This window comes from Cololabis saira, chromosome 19, assembly GCF_033807715.1.
Source record: "Cololabis saira isolate AMF1-May2022 chromosome 19, fColSai1.1, whole genome shotgun sequence".
Taxonomy (NCBI): Eukaryota; Metazoa; Chordata; class Actinopteri; order Beloniformes; family Belonidae; genus Cololabis; species Cololabis saira.
The window spans coordinates 34,335,988-34,357,873 of NC_084605.1; the positions used below are offsets into that span (position 1 = coordinate 34,335,988).

General features: G+C 39.6%; 1 protein-coding gene across 1 annotated transcript in view; it reads left to right on the forward strand.

Moving 5' to 3' along the window:
• Positions 1–3,436: 3,436 nt before the first annotated feature.
• The window catches only part of atrnl1b (attractin-like 1b), an 85,918-nt gene continuing 67,468 nt past the window's right edge, over positions 3,437–21,886 (forward strand). Inside the window, exons 1-10 of the mRNA XM_061707661.1 lie at positions 3,437–4,449; positions 10,200–10,283; positions 11,543–11,656; positions 12,048–12,176; positions 12,465–12,673; positions 13,395–13,569; positions 17,195–17,282; positions 17,734–17,995; positions 21,073–21,256; positions 21,383–21,537. Of these exons, the coding sequence (XP_061563645.1) occupies positions 4,214–4,449; positions 10,200–10,283; positions 11,543–11,656; positions 12,048–12,176; positions 12,465–12,673; positions 13,395–13,569; positions 17,195–17,282; positions 17,734–17,995; positions 21,073–21,256; positions 21,383–21,537 (1,636 nt within the window). The 5' untranslated portion in view covers positions 3,437–4,213. The remainder of the gene's footprint in view (positions 4,450–10,199; positions 10,284–11,542; positions 11,657–12,047; positions 12,177–12,464; positions 12,674–13,394; positions 13,570–17,194; positions 17,283–17,733; positions 17,996–21,072; positions 21,257–21,382; positions 21,538–21,886) is intronic.

A 21,886-nucleotide genomic window follows, 5' to 3' on the forward strand; every position in this document is an offset into this window, starting at 1 on the left:
GGCAAGTTTATTTGTATAGCACAATTTAACACAAGGTAATTCAAGGTGCTTTACATCAACATTAAAAGCGGCAAGACACAATTAGACAGTAAATAACAAATAAAATTAAATAAAATGATAAGAAAAGAGGTAAAATAATAAAAAGCACAAGTTTTTAAAAAGTAAGGGCAGTAGAGTTCAGCAAGTAAGTAATTAATTTAAAGGGGACCTATTATGAAAAACAGGTTTTTTCTTGCTTTAACATATATAAAGTGGTCTCCCCTCAGCCTGACAACTCAGAGAAGGAGGAAAGCAACCAAATTCTGCAGTGTCTGTACAGCCGCCTGGATGATCCATCCAGTGTGATGTGGATCTACGAGCCAATAAGATTCTGCTCCCGTCGTTACGTAACCAAAATGCGATTTACATAGGTTGGCCTCCGATGCGTGAAACCACGCCCACAACTAACTCCGCCGGCCGGAGCTTCCGCCATTTTTTCGTAGCGGTGAATCGTGTGCAATAACCATATGTGCAATATCCATGCAATATCTGTCTACGTCACACTCATTTTACCTGCTTTTTTTGCACTGTTTTTCTTCCTTTGCACTATTTTTTTATCTTATATTTTTTACCTTTTTATCTCCACTGCATTGTGTACCTTGTGTATATACTGTCCATATTTTGTAATTATATATATCTTTTTACTTTTTTACCTTTTTACCCCCTTCCCCGCATGCGCGTGTGTGTGTGTGTATATGTTAAGTGTACTGCTGCTAACACGGGAGTTTCCCCATTGAGGGAGTAATAAAGGATTATCTTATCCTATCTTATCTTATCTTATCTTATCTTATCTTATCGCATCATTCAGGCAGCCAATCAGCACAGAGCCTCATTATCATAGCCCCGCCCACTCAGAATCCTGCATAGATAATGAGGTTAGAGAATGGGAAGATAAAGACATGGTTCAGAGGCTGAATTTCTAAGTTATTTAGCAAAAAAAATCAAAAGCTTGTTTTTAAGACATTCAAGGCCTGTTTAAAACAGGTATTAGATGCCATAATAGGTCCCCTTTAAGAGTACGCTTCAGTAAACAGTAATGTTTTTAGTCCTGATTTAAAGGATCTACAGTTGGAGCAGACCTCAGGTCTACAGGAAGTTTGTTCCACCGGTGAGGAGCAGAATAACTGAACGCTGCCTCACCTTGCTTGGTTCTGGTTCTTGAGACACACAACAAACCAGATCCAGATGAACCTCAGGGGTCTGGGAGCTTCATAGGAACTAACAGATCCAGCATGTATTTTGGTCCAAGACCATTCAGTGCTGTAGACCAGCGGAGTTTTTTTTTCTTATATATTTTTGACAGTTATTTGATTTGATTGATTGATTGAATTGTTTATTTCAAACACATAAGGAAAAAAATATAACATTTAAAAACAAATTCAAAACATACAGAAAAAAAGCAACAACAACAGAGACGTAATACAAACAGGGAAAAAAAAACAGTGTCCAAAAAGAAGCAGGTAGAAGTAAAACTTATTTAACCCTGCCCCTTTGTTACCTAGCTCTATCATAAATTAAACATAAATATTAATAATAAATAGCTGCTAATTTACCTATTAGGCTACCGATTTTCTAACCAGCTAACAAACACAATATTTCCTTAAAGCAGCACAATGTAACTTTCAGCTTTTGTTGAGTTTGGCGGCTCCTTTGGACAAAAGCGGTAGTGCTTTACCAGTAGTGTGGCAGGGTTCCTACCATGCTCCTCAAAGTTACATAGTGCCAGTGAAGGCGATACAGACCCCTCAGACCATGACAGAGGTTCATTAAACCTGTTGGAAGTTGATGTACCATCACAATGATGATGATGAAATATTAGATTAAGGTGGAAAAGTTACATAGTGCTGCTTTAACATAGCTCCTCCTCAATCAAATAACTTCCCAGAACTTCCTTTTTGTACCGTTTTTCAAATTGACTTATATTTGTGCATTGCTTCAACCATACCTGCCAACACTCCCGATTTAAGCGGGAGTCTCCCGATTTTCAACCATTTCTCCCGCCCTGCTCCCGATTTGTAATTTCTCCCGCTTATCTCCCGATTTTAAAGTGAAATGAGTCAATGGTGTTTCACGTGTCGGGGTTCCTGCATGGATGTATTATATTAACGGGTTCCTGACAAACCTGGCAACCCAACCCAAAAGCACTGCCTACGTCCAAGCTCCGCCCCATGGAGCTGCTGCGATCCGTCAACGTCGCCGCCATATTGGATGTTCAAGACTGCGCTGTAAACTAATACAAGTGAATGGACTTATTTTCATAAAGCGCCTTTCTACAAAGAAATATACGTTTTACGTCTCATTTATTCATTCACACACGCACTAATATACTTGGGAAACAGTTACGCACCAAATATAATATATTTAATTTTCTCAGACGGCAAAAATAAGAACTTTATCGATCCCACAGTAATTCATGTTATATCAGCTATAGAGAACAAGGTTGTGCCGAAAAACAATATATCCCCCCTCACAAAAACAAGAAAAATAGAGAAATATATTCTCTCATCAGCAAAGCATTACATAAACATATTTTAAAATTTTCAAGTTACAAAATAACATATTTGAACCATTAAAATATGTTATTTTGTTATTTGAAAATTTGAAAATTTGTTTTGTTTGAGAAAATGCTTTGAAAAAAAGCTGAGGGAAGAGTTGGTGGAGTATCAAGTCATAGCAAGCAAGGATCTCCCACAGGAAGAGAGAGTTGAAGGTTCTGGGTTCTTCTAGGGAAAGAGGAGAGGTTTACAAATCGGGCACCACTGATGAAGGCAAAGCTCTGCATCTCTCACAGCAATAGAAGCTCAGAGAGGTCATTCAGCATGGTGAAAAAGATCCTCACAGAAAACACAATGAGTATGGATAATTCTACTCTTTGCGCACTCCTTTCTTGCAGGATAAACCATACCAGCCCTGGCCACAAGTATGTACCCTCCAAGAAAGTGATTGAAGCTGCAAAGTCTGACACCTACAAGTACAACAGGTCCTTGTGTGACAAAGGGAACCTGGAAAATTCTACAAATATTGTATTTTATTCTTATTAATACTAAACTTATTTGGCTCCAAGAAGGCTGTAGAATCATTTTGGGAGGTACATTTTAGCACATTTCATTGTAGCTATGGATTTAAAGCTCATTAAAAGTCGCCTTGTTTATATCAGGGTGGGGATGTTGTGAGTAGAGGATTCCAACCGCTACCCCAGAAAATCTCCCTCTTTTTCACAGCCCAATGTTGGCAGGTATGCTTCAACCCATCACCCAACCCATTCCATAAATTACGAGTTGCATTTAGAGGTCATTGACCTAATAAGATGTTTCCGTTGCATTGAATAACTCCACAAGTTTCTACAACTGTACCTTTAAGGGGAATCCCTCTGTAGTACGCATGCGCAAACTGTGTTTGGATTTCGCCAACCTGAGGATCTGTCTCGGTTGTTATCGCGCTAGCATTTACCACCGTATTATCTTCCCACCGGGATATAAACAAACAACGGGGACTATCGCTTTCCGTGAAAGCATTTTCGGGATGCTAGGATCGCCTTGGAGGCCAAGCCTTCGGTCCAGAGCGGTGTTAGTGCGAGCCTGACGCCCTCCAGCGGGCTGCTCTCATCCATGTTGTCTGCGGCAGCGCCGCTGCCCCCAGCCCCGCTGCTCGCCGCTCCGCAGCCTCTTTGTTCGCCTGGTGTCGGCTCACACAGCACCACCAGCCGGGGGAAACACCACTGCATGCTCCACTTTCCATCCCTGCTTCAGTGCCAGGGACTTTTAACGCGTTAAAATGGCTGCTGGAGTCACATTTGGGAGAGAAAGGTGTTGAATCGATGCAGCAACGATCCTCCAAACTGGCTAACGCATTATTTATTAGCTAAGTGGGAATTTTTTAAAGACAAGCTTGGGTTTGTTGGCTCGGCAAATCCTTTTAATGTTCAAATCTATGCATGTAGTTGACCAAGCAGCTTTTTAACCCCCGTTAGCTAACATTGCAGGGTTTTTTTTGTCGCTTTCTGCAACCCTTTTTTTATTAATAGACTCAGCTAAGCTTCAATTTGATTATGCCTCTACGAATATGCAGGACTTTTTTGTTATGACAGAAACCTCCTGAAAAAGAGGAAGCTTTCTCCCCAAAGTAGACGTGGAGGCCCCGGTGTTCTGGGTCTGGAGATAAAAGCTCAGTAATCATGGATGCTGGGGGGAGATGTGCGGCCAAACTCTTTCTTTTGGGACCCAGACTGCCCCCACACAGCAACAAATACCTGCTAGTGTATGTGCTGTTTTACTGCGTCCTGGCCGCGCACGCCTCCCCGGCCAAGCCGTGCGACAAGAACTGTGTGTCGGGGAAGTGTGTGAACGGGAGCTGCGTGTGTGACCGAGGATGGGTGGGAGATCTGTGCCAGCACTGCCACGGACGGTTCAGGTGGGTGACCCGCCGCCAGCACGCTGCTCTGCCTGATTTATGCTTCCGCGTTACACCGACGCAGAGCCTACGCCGTAGGCTCTGCGTCGGTGTGACGCGGAACCATAAATCAGCCTTTACACTGTCACTGATGCTGAACTCCCAATAGGCAAGGCAAGTTTATTTATATAGATCAGGGATCTGCAACCCAAAATGTTGAAAGAGCCATATTGGACCAAAAAAACAAATATGTCTGGAGCCGCAAAAAATGAAAGGTCATGTATAAGCTTGTATGATGGCAACACATGCTGCATGTATCTATATTAGTTATAACTGTGGTTAGATTTTTTTTTCATTATGCACTTCGAGAAAAAAGTTGAAATGTCGAGAAAAAAGTCGAAATGTCGAGATTAAAAAGGAAAGGAAAAAGGAAGAAAAAAGAAAAAAAGGAAATAAAAGAAGAAAAAAAGAAGAAAAAAGGTCAAACATTTGAAGTACAATCTCGAGAAAAAAGTGGAAATGTTGAGAAAAAAGTGGAAATGTTGAGAAAAAAGTTGAAATGTCGAGATTAAAAAGGAAAGGAAAAAAAGGAAAAAAGAAGAAAAAAGAAAAAAAAAAGGTCAAACATTTTTGAAAAAGCTCCAGGAGCCACTAGGGCGGCGCTAAAGAGCCGCATGCGCCTCTAGAGCCGCGGGTTGCCGACCCCTGATATAGCACAATTCAACACAAGGTGATTCAAAGTGCTTTACATCGACATTAAAAGCGGCAAGACATAATTAGATAGTAAATAGCAAATAAAATTTTGAGAAAAGAAGGTAAAATAATAAAAGCACAGGTTGCTAATTTAAGAGTACGCTTAGATAACGAATAAATGAAATAAAATGATAAAAGAACAACAACAAACAAAAAAACATTTGGATAGTTGGACAGGCTAGCTGCAACCATTAATTAGGCAAGGCAAGGCAAGTTTATTTGTATAGCACAATTCAACACAAGGTAATTCAAGGTGCTTTACATCAACATTAAAAGCGGCAAGACACAATTAAACAGTAAATAACAAATAAAATGATAAGAAAAGAGGTAAAATAATAAAAAGCACAAGCTGTTAAAAGTAAGGGCAGTAGAGTACAGCAGGTAAGTATTTAATTTAGGAGTACGCTTGAGTAAACAGTAATGTTTTTATCCTGATTTAAAGGAGCTTGTTCCAGCGGTGAGGAACAGTAGCTGATCAGAGACTGGCAAAGCGATCAGTGCGACTCTGCTGCCAGTAGAGATCAATAATAACAGTCAGCAAACACACCTGTAGGCATCCAGCTTAAAAAAAACAGTCTAGTTGGACTGCATGGCAAAGGCAAGGGCCTTCTTAAAACACTCTTGTTTCCTTAGTTACTTATTAGTCTTAATGCTGTTCATTAACTTGTTTGATATGCCTATAAAATAGAAAAGGCTTTTGTTTTCAATTGTATTACATACAGAGGTGGGTAGAGGAGCCAAAAATTGTACTCAAGTAAAAGTACTGTTACTTCAGAATAATGTGACTCAAGTAGAAGTAAAAAGTAGTCATCCAAATAATTACTTGAGTAAAAGTAAAAAAGTACTTGGTGAAAAAACTACTCAAGTACTGAGTAACTGTTGAGTAACGTCTGATTTATTTTTTTAACACAACCATTCAAACAGACAAAAGTACAAAATAATCATCTTCAGGCAAATTAAATCAATAAAATAAATTAAAATTAATAAAAAATAGCTTAAATTAAAATAATCTTAAAGTAAATTCAAGTACTTTAATAAATAAAAGTAGCACAACATTTCAAGCCTTTGTACTTTTCTTTTTTAACCAGGCAGAACTAGAACAAACATGAACTCATATAAACTCTGTGTGTGTTTGAGTCTGTGTAAATGTGACAAAACATGCAAAAAACAAATATTTTTCCCAAAGAATCACTCAGTGATGTCATGAGATTGACGCGTACGCGGAGGATTAAAAGAAAAGTAACAGCTCAATGAAGCCTAATGTAGCAGATGAAGAGTAACAGTTTCTTCTTCACAAATCTACTCAAGTAAAAGTAAAAAGTATATTGATTTCAAAACTACTCCTAAAAGTACAAAATGTCCCAAAACTTACTCAAGTAAATGTAATGGAGTAAATGTAACTCGTTACTACCCACCTCTGATTACATACCAGTATCCCCGACATGCATCTGAGTGGTTTGGCTGAAAACAGGCATCATTTTGAATATGGACTCATTCTGAATTCATTTATGTTCAAGAATGTATTTATTCTCAAAGGGAAGTCATATATTACCATAGCCCTATGGCTCAACAGTCTGGAACTTAAAGAAACGTACTCAAATATCATAAAATATATTTTTTAAAGCATCAAGGTGATGGAATTAGCTTACCTAATGAGGGGAACCTCTGCTGTAAAAACAACTTTATCAGTCTTAAATGTTTCTGTTCTAAACCTTCTTTGTTACTGCTTGTGAAGGTAGATCACTGGCCTGTGTTTTTTCCCCTTTTCTTTTATACTTTTAAGTGTTAACCAAGAATATTTCTGCGTTATAGTCACATATGCATGAGTATTTTCGTTTGATGTTATGTTGCAGTGTTAAACATTTGTTTCCATGGACCAACAGATCAACAGCTGCTAACTTGGATGTTTTTTTTTCTTTTGGTTATGAAATATGCATCATGGCCCACAGAGACGTATATGTGTTTTTGAGATTTATATATTCTATATTTACTGGTAATGTTGAGTATTGGCTGGTTTTTCATATTTACTCTCCTTATGTGATCCCCCTCCCTTTTAAATAGTGTGATAGCATCTTCTGGGAAGGAAGAGAAAGTGATCCATCAGTGATTGTGTCATTTCATTCCTTCTCATGTCTGCAAAGGAGCACATATTCAAGACAAATGGGACTTAACAATACACAGCCATATTGACTTAAGATCCCCACTGTTTGCAAAGAACCTAGATAAAATCCCTAAACAAATAAATTCAGTGTGATTGTGAGAGAGGAAAGAGCCCACAGTGGCTTTGTGGAAACCCACATTATACACTTGATTTTGCATAAATCCTTCAATTCCTGCAGTGATACAGTTAATGGATTTTGTCCCTTCAAATTAGGGATATATGTTGATCTACACAGGTGCATTACCATGACAACACACTAATGATGACTTAGGGAGTCTGTGAAACACTAATGGAAAAGGTGGGGTAAAATGGGAAAATTAATAGATATTCAAGTTCTATACTAGTAACAATATTCAGCGTGATAGGAGCTTGTAATGGCCTTTCAGTGCACCCGAGTAGCACTTGGTGGTGCAGAAGTACCTGGATCACGGTAATTACCCTTTTTCTCCATATTTGCCAGAGTTCTGGTGCTTGTTATCATGCAGTACACTTTTGGAGGAATAACATCTCATTAGCATCTTCACCCACGTAGTAGGGATGTTAATAATTAATCGATTTTCGATTAATTGCCGTTATGAAATTACCCGATTAAAATTAACGATTACAATTAATCTTTTTTTTTTTTTTTTTTTTTTTTTTTTTTTTTTTTTTTTTTTTTTATCTATCCCGGTTTTGTCCCCATTTTATCACCCAGTGCTCCTACCTAACAGTCCTGTGCATTGCCATCCTCTACCAACCCTGGGAGGGCCCTGCACTGAGCTCAGGTCTCCTCCTTAACCTGAGGAGTGAGCAGGCCGCATCTTTTCACCAGACAGGGTGGGGTTTCTCCGGCCGGACGTAGCGCGTGGAAGGATCACGTTATTCCGGCCGGATCCTCCCCACCCCATCTGGCGCCCCGGTTGGCCAGAGGGGGCATGTATAGCCCAGGACTGTGTGCATGTTTTTGTGAGGGTAGCTCCCATTAGCTACCCAAGGGAACACGGGGAGAACATGCAAACTCCACACAGAAAGAGAACTAACAGAACTAACACGCACTTCAGCGCCCACAGCGTCCCCGGCGGGAATCGAACCCAGGACCTTCTTGGCTCTGCGTTGTTGTAACGCGGAACCATAAATCAGCCTTCACCCGGTACATACATAGGTTTCTCTAAACATCTGTCCCCGCTACAGTTTTAACTAAAAGAAAATGTGCTCCAATACAGCAGGTCTCATATTTTATTTTGAACACTGCCAAAACTCTAACTTAAAATGTAACTAGAACTTAAAATTTGCTTGACACAAATTACACTATTATGGCTGCTGCTACTACTAATAGCCTTGAAGTGCACTTTATATTATATTCCTTGTGGTACAAAAATGTCTTTTTGTTACTTTTGTATCAAATAAATATTTGATTAAGGAATACATTAAAATGTCCTTTGTATTTTATATAAGCAAAAAAAATTATGTTTGTATCTTAGATGGGGGAAAAACGCCGCTTATCAACTAATCGTTGATCGATCGATAAGGTTATCAACTATCAATTAATGAAATAATCGATAATTTGCATCCCTACCACGTAGTGGTTTGTTTCATCCAGCTAGTAGTGACTCGTAACTCGACTTAAGAGAGGGAACAGCCACGTGTTTCGTTTACAGTGTCTTCTTTTGACATGACTTTAGCTGCAGGTCAAAACGGAATCCTATCATATGAACACAATCCAGTTAAACCAGTTAGATACTCTGATGTGAATACAAACGTATGTCACATAATATATGCAAAACAAAAAAGATTAGGGACAGAAAAGGAACATGGGCCACTTGCTGTGGTTTTCAGACCTCCTGTGAGAGCCTTGCATGTATTTGTGAAGCTCTTAAAGTCAGAGATAGTTTTATAGATTGTCTCAGCTTTCACATCCTGTTGAGATTAACAAAAAAAAAATCTGTTACAAAACCCTGAATGTGTCATAGTTTTTTTTAGACCTAGATTGCAATTGTTTAATTTCCATTGAAATGATTATACACTGTATTGATGACTTACTATATATGCACATTAAAAGTACTGAATAACAAATCATTTTAAGGAGCAGAAAAAACTTTTTTTGAGAGACGTGATTCAATATTTTGTTGCCTGAGTTTAATCTTAAAATCACAGACAGTTATTGACTTCGGAAATATTGTATCTAGACAGGAGTCTGCGTCTTAAGAAAACTTCTTGATGTACTGACATCAAAAAAGCTTTTTTATAAAACACTGTCATGGTGATTTAAACATTCCTGTTTAAAATTCCAAAGAGTTGGATGGTCCAAAGAAGAGTATAATCGAACTTATTAACCTTGATACTGTCTTAAATGTTGTGATCCAGCTGTAGAGCAATTTCAATCACAACAGGGGCAGTGCTGCTTGTCTTAACTGGGTGCTCCTTTTATAACTCAACCACAGTTTTTAATGAAAAAAACATTGACATGAGTAGACAGGAGTCTTCCACACTGAGCACCATTTAATAAACAGAGGATAAAATCAAAGTTCAGCTGAATGGCATGTGTTTACTTACACACAGTACACACAGAGCTGTGACAGATTAAAAGAAAAACACAACATCCCGTATTAAATTCCTGGGATGCTTGACAATAGTTTAATTTTGAGATAAAGGGGATTATTCAGTCTTTGTTTATTTCAGTCGAATTTTCCCTCAAAGCAGATACATTGAACCATAATCTGAACCATAAAAGTTCAACACTCCCCCTCAATTTATTGATTACTAGATCTCATCACTGCAGGGGTTGAAGGTTTAAGTATTTTATTGAGTCACCTTTCTGTACCTGTCTTGACAGTTCATTAACATGCATTTAAATTGTTGTTTTGTTTTGGTGTTCCAGGCTGACAGAACCCTCAGGATACCTCACAGACGGTCCCATCAACTACAAGTATAAAACAAAGTGCACATGGCTCATTGAGGGCTAGTAAGTACTTCCATAAATGAGCATGTTCTACTGACGCAGAGCATTCACAGACAAATTTAGGGTGCTTTCACACCGGTACCGTTTCAAGCAGTTGTACCGGAACAGGGAACGTTTCCCCCTAAAGATCGGAACGTTTTGGTATATGTGAACACAGCAATCGCGCTCTGAAACGGTACAAAACAAGCGATCCGAGATCTCCTAGGAGAGGTGGTCTCGGCCCGATTCCATTCGAGACCTGAAACGGTTCATTTTTTTTATTTGTAGTGAGAACATAATCCCCACAGCAACCGACACAACTCCATTCATTCATTGTGTATGTGCGACAGTGGCGCAAGGAGAGGAGTCGGTGCAGCCTCCACCTCCTTCTCTCCGAGATGTCGTCCCAGCGCGACACGGTGAAATTAAAAAATGTTCAATTCGGCAGGGTTAGCGCAGCGCAAACCCGGCTGCAGCAGGCGCCCTCTCGCCTGCCGCTGAGCTCCGCTCTGCGCCGGTAGCACATAAATGAATGGGTAAAGGCTGAATTATGGTTCTGCGTTAAATCGACGCAGAGCCTACGCCGTACCCTACGCCGCGTTACACCTGCGTTGGTGTAACGCGGAACCATAAATCAGCCTAAAGCCGGCGGCTGCGGTCTGCGCTGAAAGGGGCGTGTCGTTCATCCCGGGGTACAGAAGAGGAAACTCCTTCTGCGTTCATTTGACCAATCAGAGAGCAGCTGGTTCGCGCATGGCATTTGTTATCAGCTTTGAAACGGTACAGACGTTTGCCTTGTGAACACAAACTCCACAGACGAGAAACTAAACAACTGTATCGATTTAGCCCCTGAATCGGAACAAAACAAACGGGCCACAGGTGTGAAAGCACCCTTAGTTATGTGAACTGATTATTGCTGTTAAAACACCCAGATCTGTGTCTCTATTGATAAAGTATGCATATGTTGCTTAACCAGTGCCATGAAAAGTTATTGTTTAAGGTACATTTGTGTTTAGAATTGAGGGTTATCACTACACTTAAATAAGGATCTTCATGTGGAGGCAGGAGGGATATCTCTACCTACTGATGCTTGTAATTGCCATGGCAACCACCAAGAAGAAACGGCTGTGCGTGTATAACACACTTTTCAGAGCCTGCCTCCTAAGAGTGCAATTAACCTTCAGTAAAGTTCTTCATTTACAAGTACAGATTTTCAAAGTCTGTTTAGATTCGGTGTGTTTCATGCACAAGACAAAAACTGTTTTGTATTTTTCTTCTTTCAGCCCGAATGCAGTTCTCCGGTTAAGATTCAACCACTTTGCAACAGAATGCAGTTGGGACCACATGTATGTCTACGATGGAGACTCTGTTTATGCCCCTCTGGTTGCTGTTTTCAGGTGAGAAACTCCACAGTGTCAGTGGATTTAATTTGAATCGGGCACGCCATGTTGTCAGATGACAATATTTATTCATTTAGGATGGGGATAGACTGTAGGGATTGACTTGCTCTTGAGGATTAATTAAGTATTCCGCTTCTGAATGTGAAGCTGATGTACAATTTGTACCAAATGTGTACGTGTGGCATTGGTGGAAATGGTGACATTAATAATTTTGATTACATTATTTAAACCACAGATGGTTTTCTTTCTCTTTTGCTTTGTGTCGGTTATTGTGGGGAAAGTCCAGACGCTCCGATCTAGCAGAGAGTTTTGGGTTTGTTATTGTTAGTGGGACTGTGGGCAAGCTTTGAAAAAGTGATGTCAGTGCATTTTCTGCATATTTCCACAGCGGCCTCATCGTGCCAGAGATTCGAGGTAATGAGACGGTTCCTGAAGTGGAGACGACTTCAGGTTATGCATTACTACACTTTTTCAGTGATGCCGCCTACAACCTCACAGGATTTGAGATATTCTACTCGTAAGTATCTGTGGTTACATGAAAAAACAAAAGGAAAACCAAGATGATGTGTTTTTATTATGCAACACATTTCTTAGTCATTTAAGTATGTGATCTTACCTGTGAGTGTTGAATGTTAAGCCATCTTTTGTCATAATTTGTAATGACACGGACATAAGCTCTTTCTACTTCTGAAGCTTCTGTTCGTACTTGATCCAACCCAGCCAATGATGAATCACCTGCTCTGTAGTTTTTCCACGTATTGCCAACGTTCATATCCATCTGAAAGCTAATTTGTTTCTTTTCCAGGATTAACTCTTGTCCGAATAACTGCTCCGGCCATGGGAAGTGCACTCCAGGGAACTCAGTCGCCAGCAGAGTCTACTGCGAATGCGACAAATACTGGAAAGGCGAGGCCTGCGACATCCCCTACTGCAGGAATAACTGTGGCAGCCCCGATCACGGTTACTGCGACCTCACCGGGGAGAAGCTGTGTGTCTGCAATGACAGCTGGCAAGGTATTAGTGAGCTCTTTGTGGATGTTTTGGACCATTTAAAAAGGCCAGGTAGAAATGAAGGTGACATTTCAAAGACAGTTCCTGCAGCGTAGCAACATTTGGACGGAAATCAAAGGGAAAGTTTATTCGGTACATCTGACAGTTAAAAATGTAGCCTTGTATGCCTCAGCCTCTCTGGTTGTTAGTTATAAAAACATTCCCACTCCCTCTGTCTGCTCTGGTGATGATTTAGGAAGACGTAATGAAGAGCGTGTAATCACACAAGCACGGACAAGCTAGGCTGTGTTGTGTGATACTCTAATGCAGATTGACAACATATCAATAAACCCTATGACTGCCCTGCAACGCATTCCCAGCCAGAAGGAAGTCATCTCTTTTTGCATTAATAAACTTGACAAAAAACATTCGCGGAGGCATGCACTCTTAAAGCATGGCTTTTTTTTTCACACTCTTAACCCCCCCCCCTTGTCTGTTTATGTTTTGATGTGATGGTTTAATGGAAAAGTGTTTACCATTTAGTCACAGTCAGTAACCATGAAAATATCCATTAGCTGCATTCTGAAAAAATGAAAGATCTTGAAAAGGGTAAGCATCAGGTGGTTATTATGTTAAGATAGTGTTACAAAAAGAGCATTTCATTCTGGCTTTGGATAGTTGTGTGTTTCTTAACCCTCCTACTCAACTGTAATGGCGTTGTCTCCTCGACTGCTTGTCCCCACAGGGCCTGATTGCTCATTAACGGTTCCTTCGACTGAATCCTTCTGGGTCCTCCCTAGCGTCAAGCCCTTTGGCACCGCGCTTGCCAGAGCTTCCCATAAGGCTGTGGTACAGGAAAAAGTCATGTGGGTTGTGGGTGGATACACCTTCAACTATACTTCATTCCAGATGATTCTTAAGTAAGTCTCTTTTACCAAAGTGCTGATTTTTTGGGGGGTATTTATTTATTTTTCTCTATGTAATTTCCCATACAGTTTATACGAGAGAGCTGCAGAGTGGTACATTTATGTTGCATGTGTCACAATTGGTCTGTGTTACAAATTGTTTTCATCTCATTGCACTTTGTGGGAAGAGAGCTAGACAGAGCAATGTTCTGTGTGAGGCTTTTGCCAAAGTACGCAGTAGTTGTAGTCTGTCATTTGATATACTGCCTGCTTAGAGTCGAACACCAGTTCCCACAATTACTCCGCTATCCGTGCTATTTCCATTGCCGGCTGCACCATCAGCTAGGTGGAAGCGGAGGTGGTGATGAGAAATTAAGCTGCATATTCAGGTATTTGGTAAAAATAGATCTAAAATGACATGTGAGGAAAGAAGACACGGGGTCTCAGTCGAGTAGCAGCAAAATAGCTGTCCTCCCGCAGAGATCACCGTCAAGCAAGTGGTGAGAGCACAAGCCCAACTCACTGGCTGTTTTTGAAAGCGCATGGTGCACACTATGCAGTGTAATTTCATGTTTTTGCATTTCTGTTCATTGGCAAACTTGCATTAAAAACTGGAGCAGTGAAGTACAGTTATGAAGAGAGCAGACAGAGTGGGCAAAATAAATGAAGAGATGAAAGAATTCTCTCTAAGGTTCAGATTCTCTGTAAATTTCACGAGTGAGAAACAAATATGAAAAAAAAAAAAAAAAAACTTTTAAAGCCACTCTGTGTAACACTGACTACGTTTACATGCAGTCAAAATTCAGGTTATTGCTAATATTCCGGTTATTGAAACATTCGGAATATTCTGTTTCCATGCGTGAGCAAACAGGGTTATCCCTGTTTACACGGTGATTAATCATTCAGGATATCTGGATCAAACCAGCGACGCACAGAGAACGTGATGACGCAATTACCGTCATTTCCGCTTCTTCTTCCTGTTTCCAAATTCAAAACAAATGCTGCTTCGCGCAACTTTTCGCTCACCTTCTTTTAAATCTTGCTATCCCGGTACTTTCTACCGTCTACAAATGCAGAAATGTTCATATCCTTCATTACATTTATGAAGTGATTAGTCTCCTCACTCCAAAAGTGTGGCATCGTGGTCTTGTGTTTCTCCGTGTTTATAAGAACTTCCTGGACTCAAAAGACCAGGATTCCTTGTGAACAGAGCATGCGCAGAAAACAAATTCCTGTTCCGTTTGATGGGGATATTCCGTTTGGTGTTTACATGACCGAATATTCAGGTTTTAAAAGGAGTAACCCAGGGCTCATATTCGGGTTTTTAAAAACCCGAATATGAGCAAATTCGGGTTATTCAAAGGGGTTATTGGTGTTTACATGGCTGTGCAAATTCGGGTTATTGCCAATATTTTGGTTTTAAAAGGGTTATTGAGTGCATGTAAACGCAGTCACTGCTACTCGTGGCCACATTGGCCACTGAGAATACAGTGCTAATGAGGAGCGATGGTCCGGCATCATGCAATCACATTTTGTCCCATTAAAAGTGAAATTTGTTAGGTCTTAAGCCGCAGGCTGACACAAAAGCCTTCTTGTAATATGCTGCCCCCATGTGGTCAGAACTGCTATTTCTACATTGAGTGGCTTTCAGATGTGAACAGTAGAAGTAAACAGTGTTTGTTTGTAGAAGTAAACAGCTGTTGTGTTTGGCCATTTAATTATGGGTTGTTTTATATTAAGAAAAATAGTTGGTTGCAATACTGATATTTTTTTTATATACTGGAGATTGTGCAGTTGCACAAAACTTAGGCAGAAACGGTACCTACTTGTACTGTAATATGAGGATTTGAAAATGATTTGTCAATTTTTTTTCTTCTGCTGCAAGGCCATTGTCCTGAGTAGCACCAGGACCATAGGCATAAACGTCAGTGTACTAGATATTAGTTATCATTTTAAGGAGATAAAACACGATGCAAAAACCTCTCCTGGGCACTAATCTATCATACATACTGCCACTTACGTCATATTTAGATTGTTTACTGTATGTGAAAATATAATATAAAAAAATACTAGGGGTAGAAATTCTGGTGGAAAAAATGAAGATACTGCCAAGGCAACTTTTTCCTCCATCAAGACCCTCAAATTCAGGAGTAAATGTTCCAGTGGTTAGGTTGTTGTTTTTTTAAAAAAAAATTTTTATGTAAAATGTGGGTTGGAATTATTTGAATTTTGTCAATAACTAGCCTTGGTTTCATATCAAATAAAAAGCAACTGAATCCATTACATTTGAGTAAATATTTCAAAACAATGTCCACATTTATTTAACAAGTGAAATAAGCATTTATTTATTTATTTTTTTATTAAATTTTTTTTAAACTCCTATTCTTGAGGGTTGTTTTTTCAGTCTTCATATGACTGGACTATTCAAATAAATTATGGTTTTACCGTCCACTTAATTTTTCACAATAATGATGACAAGAACTGTATAAATGCTTCAGAAATCTAAATAAAAACAGTAACAAGGCAGCTTCTGAATAAAAGGAAACAAATGTATCAGCAGGTTTAATGTTATAAACTTGAAAAATGCTTTCTGGGACACAAACCAAAACAACAAAAAACGTCAGTGACACATTTTTACAAAATCGTACATAAATAAACCCACAGGCTTTTCAGAGTAATGATCTGTGGACAGAAGAAACCAGAGTGCATCGTTCTGTTTACAAGCAGTGAAATTTAAGAAAAAGACCAAAAAAAAAGGCTTCAATACAGTAAATCATAATGAATGCTCTTTCATTTAGCTGCTTTGCTGCCTCTGGTGCCGGAAACGATGCACGCTTGTAATGAGTTATGAACTTAGAGGTTCACCAAAACCAGAACTTAAAAGGTTCAACCAAAAGAGCTAAATCATTGACTTGAGGCAGTTTCACCAACACAGTTGGCCAGAAGATAGTCTTGATCTTAATTTCAATGAGACCTTTCCAAAGACCCGGATTGTGGAATCATTTGATTTGATTTGATATGTTTATTTGGTCACGTTGTTGAAGTCAGTAGTCAATACAAAGTTTTTTGCAAGTAGATCAAGCAAGGACCAAAAGGTGTAGACTGAAGCCAAAGCTTATTTTGTCTACCCTTTTAACACAATGTCAACGTCCCACTATAGTGCAAGATTTGAAAAAACAAAACAAAATAACTACATGGGAAAAAAATATATAATTAGAAAAAGAAAGAAACAAAGTAAATAAATAAGAAAAATAAATAAATGTTGCTCAAACTGGCCTATCTCGGCTCAACAGCAAGAATCATGTCTTCTGTCAAACTTTTCAACCTGACACATTTTATTTTGGATGTTCCAGACAAGCTCTCTACTTCTGCTTATTTTTATCCCCAGGTGCTGACATGCTCCAACAGAATGTTTTTTTTTTTTTTAGATATTTATTGTAAAAGACACATTTTATGTAGTCATAAATGCTGTTTACCTTTATGAAATCATCCAACTATGAAATAAACATTTATTCACAGGAGGTTCCAGCATGCTTAAATGCCCGCTCGTATTTATCTTCTGAATATTTTCTGGGTGCAGTGTTTTGTTGCTTGTTGGGAGTGTAGTTAAAGTCTGATGTTCTCTTGCTTTATTCTGCAGCTACAACCTGGACAGCGGGGTTTGGACCACGGTTCCCATCAGTAGTGGCCCTCTGCCACGATACGGCCACTCGCTTACCACGTGTCAGGTGAACACACCTGCAAACAAACACAAGTTATGCCTAAAACATCTGTGCGCAGGGAATATTTAAAAAATGAAATAAAATCAGAATGCACTCACGATGGATCCTGGGTGTGAGGAAGAATTTGCTGCAGTGAAAGGGCACTAGTGTGTTATCACATAGCAGGAAGCTGTCAATCTCTGGAGGATATTCCTCATTTCCTCATGTAAACACATGTCATCACCAAATAACCTTAAGCGTTATTCAGTGGTGAAATTGGCTTTTTTTTTTTCCACCTACATATTTGTTTGAGGGGTTAAAAGTCCCGTTTTGAGCTGAGTAAGCTTCATGGTATGTGACTATTAACTCAACATCTGTATCTGACTTTTACTGCAGCACGCGTCAGCGCTTTTCCATGTTCCTCTAAATAAAGCTGCATTCTGTAGTGCACTAAAGCAAATCTCCCCTCCACGTTCAGGATGATATCTATATGTTTGGTGGCAAACTGGAGGCGGGCTGGGGTAACGTGACGGATGAGCTGTGGGTGTTCAACACACCCAGCCGGACGTGGCAGCGGAGGAACCCCGTCGTCGGCTCGCTGGCCCAGGCTCAGATCTACGCTGTGGAGGGACACACGGCCCACTGCGTCCTGCTGGACACCGGAGAGACAATCATGCTGGTCATCTTTGGCTACTCGCCCATCTACAGCTACATCAGCAACGTTCAGGAGTACAACCTGGGTGAGTCGCAGGTTTTTAGTGCAGACCATTTTTAATCTCTCATCAGCTCTCTATAATGATGGCTCCCCAGATTTAACACATTATTGATCTTAATCATTATGAAGATAAATACATTGTTTTAATAAAAAGGAATAAGTTCTAATCTGTCTCAAATTGCACCCGATTCTGTAATGAATAAGAAATGCATAAAAAAGGAAACACGTGAAGCACTTCTGCCTGAAAGTGGCAACAGAATATTTATTTATAACCAGGAGCAGTTAATGGTTCTGAATTCATACAAAGGCCCTGTAGTTGTCTGAATTTTCTTTTCTATTTTAAAAACCAAACTCAGTTTTCAGCAAGCAGATGGCAAGTAAACTGGATTTGTGGTTCTTTTCTATCACAACCACAATGAAGAGTTTTGTCAAGGGCGTAGATTTGACCATGGATGGTTGAATTGGCAGAATTGTCTCCATGGAAATGTCAGCAAAGTTATTTCTGCTATCTTCTAGTAATGTTATACTTTTCCAAAACGCACATCACATTCTACAAAACATTAAGTCCGATGAGCGACGAGGACCTTCAGGTATGACGCTGTGGATGCTGCACTCATCCTCGGAGTTCATTCATTTCTATATAGTACCCAGATTTGATTTGATTTAATTTGGATCCCCATTAGTTGATGTAGTTTACATCAACTACTCTTCCTGGGGTCCGATCAATGAAACAATAAAAATATGATAAACATACAGTTCAGAAATACACTAACAAACATCACAAAAAGATCTACATAGACAACATACAGTCTATAAAAGTACCAGCCATTAGCAAATCAGCAAATTTAGCAAATCCTTTAGCAAGCAAATAGCAGCAAAGCATAGTCTTAACATCCAATCAGATATAGTGATTTCGATTTTGGGGGGATCATCACACATATACAGTGTCAAAAAACACACACTCTGATACAGCAAGACACACCGTAAATAAATAATTTATGATTACACTACCTTTTGTGAGCTATGTTTTTTGTTTTCACCTGTTTTTTGAAACTGACCTTGCTCTGGGTTTTAGAAATGTAACCGGGAAGAGAATTCCATTCAGCATTGGCTCTGTAGAGACTGTTTGTTGTTTGAAACGTGTTTTTTGCTTTTGGAACACAGTATTTACCACTAACTGCATGTCTGGTGGGATATGAGTGTGTGTCAGCACTGAGTGTAAGTTATTCATAAAGACAATCAGGGATTTTCAGATGATACTGTAAATGTCTCTCACAAAGGAGATTAGGGATGATTTTAACCTTGCATCTACTTTCAGCCAGCCAAGTTGAGGTGGGCGCAACAGGTGCACGAGATAGAAACGTGATTTATTTATTTATTTCAACTCATGATTTTTTTTCGCCCTTCACCTTTTCACCCTAGTTAATATCTGCTAACCACTTCCTGGAGTGTGTTTTTGATCACCTAGCAACTGGTGCCCTACGTGAACATGATTTGCCTTACTGCACCCCGTCTGAAAGTACCATCACACACACTGGGAACACGGTGGGCGAGTTACTGCAGTCAGATGATTGTCAAGCTCTTTTATTGTCCTCCACCTGCTTGAAGGGGGTGGTGCGTGCACTGGGGGTTTTAAACTGGACTTCACTTTAAACAATGACCACATAGTTTTTCCTTGTTTTTTCTCCTTTATGTAACTGTTCAGGTTCAAATGTTACACAGGCAGGCAAGGTATTTGTTGTTGTCAAGTTTTAAACTTAGTGAAAAACCTTTGAAGGAAAACAAAGCACAGAAAAAAGGCTGCTTAGCTACAAATAAACAAAATAGCAGACTTGCATGTATTCTACATGTGTTTAACGGTCAAAACTCAAACATTCACAATTTTTCATGTAAATAACAAGAACCGAATTTTAGCAGCATTGAGTCATTTAATTTTAGCTACCGGTATGTCAAAACCAACAAAGACAAACATTATTTAACATTTAAACAAACAGCTTGAAAATTCACCAGTCACCAGCTGCTTCTCCAGGTCTTGTTGCACCAGTTTGTGCTGAGTCATGCCGTCAATGAGTGAGCTGTGTCTTTGAGTTCCTAATAAAAACCTTTTTCCCAGGTGTGTTGGTTGACTCTTATTAGGGAGGTGTAGCTGCCCACTTTTAACCCCTCCCTTTCCAGCCTGCATCTCCCAGTTTGACTTCACACTGATTGACCCCCAGTTTCCTCGACTGCACACATATGGCGCTTTTCCACTAGTACCTACTCTGCTTGACTCACTTCCACTCGGTTTGGGTGCTTTTCCACGTGGGGTCTCCCCGTTCTGACTAGATACATTTCTGTGACTACTCAGAAATCCACTACTGAAGTCCTAAGCGGCTTGAGTTAGGCTGTGTCTGACGTCATGATAAGTTGGGGATAAAGTCAGCTAACAGACATTACGAAGCGGCTACAATAGTAAAAATGAAAATTTACACTATAAAGTAGTATGTTATTCATCTACTGTATATCGGGGGTCGGCAATCCGCGGCTCCAGAGCCGCATGCGGCTCTTTAGCGCCGCCCTAGTGGCTCCCTGGAGCTTTTTCAAAAATGTTTGACCTTTTTTTTCCTTTTTTCTTCTTTTTTTCCTTTTTTTCTCTTTTTTCTTTTTTCTCCCTTTTTCCTTTTTAATCTCATCATTTCAACTTTTTTCTCGAAATTCTGACTTTTTTCTCGACATTTTAACTTTTTTCTTGAGATTGTACTTCAACATTAATAACATTAATTCAATTAAGTGCAGAATGAAAAAAAAAAGAATCTTCCCCCAGTTATAACTAATATAGATACATGCAGCATGTGTTGCCTTCATTCTAAAGCTTATACGAGACTCCAGACATATTTTGTTTTTTGTGTTTTTGGTCCAATATGGCTCTAAAACATTTTGGGTTGCCGACTCCTGATCTATACGGTTGCTTCAAAATTGCTAGAATTGAAAATTAAAGGAGGAAATGTAGACTGTCTGCAAACATGTTTGCATGTGCAGTATGAATCATGTTTTAGCATGTTCATTTGAAAAAGGAGATATTTCTTCTTTCTTGAGTATCTCTTATGTATTCCCTTTTGCCAGAGTCCAACACGTGGGTGGTGCCGGAAACTAAAGGTGCCATTCCCCAGGGAGGTTACGGCCACAGCAGTACATATGACGGGGCCAGTGGCAGCGTCTTCGTTCACGGTGGCTACAAAGCCCTGCCAGCCAACAAATACGGCCTTGTGGACGACCTCTACCGATATGACATTAACACCCGGACATGGTAAATCACTGTGATTGTCTGCAGGCTCCACTTCACCATTCATTATGCAGATGGTGCGTGGCACTCTGTGCTACACGGCTTCCCGTTATAGCTGTCCTGGACTCACTTGTCATGCATAATTTCCAGGTTCATTCTGAGAGAAAGCGGCTTTCCGCGGTACTTGCATTCAGCTGTGCTCCTCAGCGGGGTTCTGCTCGTCTTCGGTGGAAACACACACAATGACACGTCACTCAGCAACGGGGCCAAGTGTTTCTCCGCTGATTTCCTCGCCTACGACATCGGTAGGACTCTGGTGTTTCACAATGTCCTTGCATCACCTCATCAACCTAGTTGGTTGTTAGTTTTAGTTATTAAGTAGAAAAATATAATTTTTCAAAAATTCTTCGTTTACTGAAAAATAAATGGTAATTTACCAATATTATATAAACATACTTTATAAAGCCAAGGCGGCACAATATATCAACAGTTATCATCCGTAATTTAAACAGTCTTAATATCAATATTGCAAAGAAATGCTATAATTACCTTGATAAAACTAACATACTGTAATGTTTTGGTTCTAATTGACTTTTTTTTATCATTAATCGTTTTTCATCTATTGGCTTGTTGTATTTATTCTCAACAGGTTCA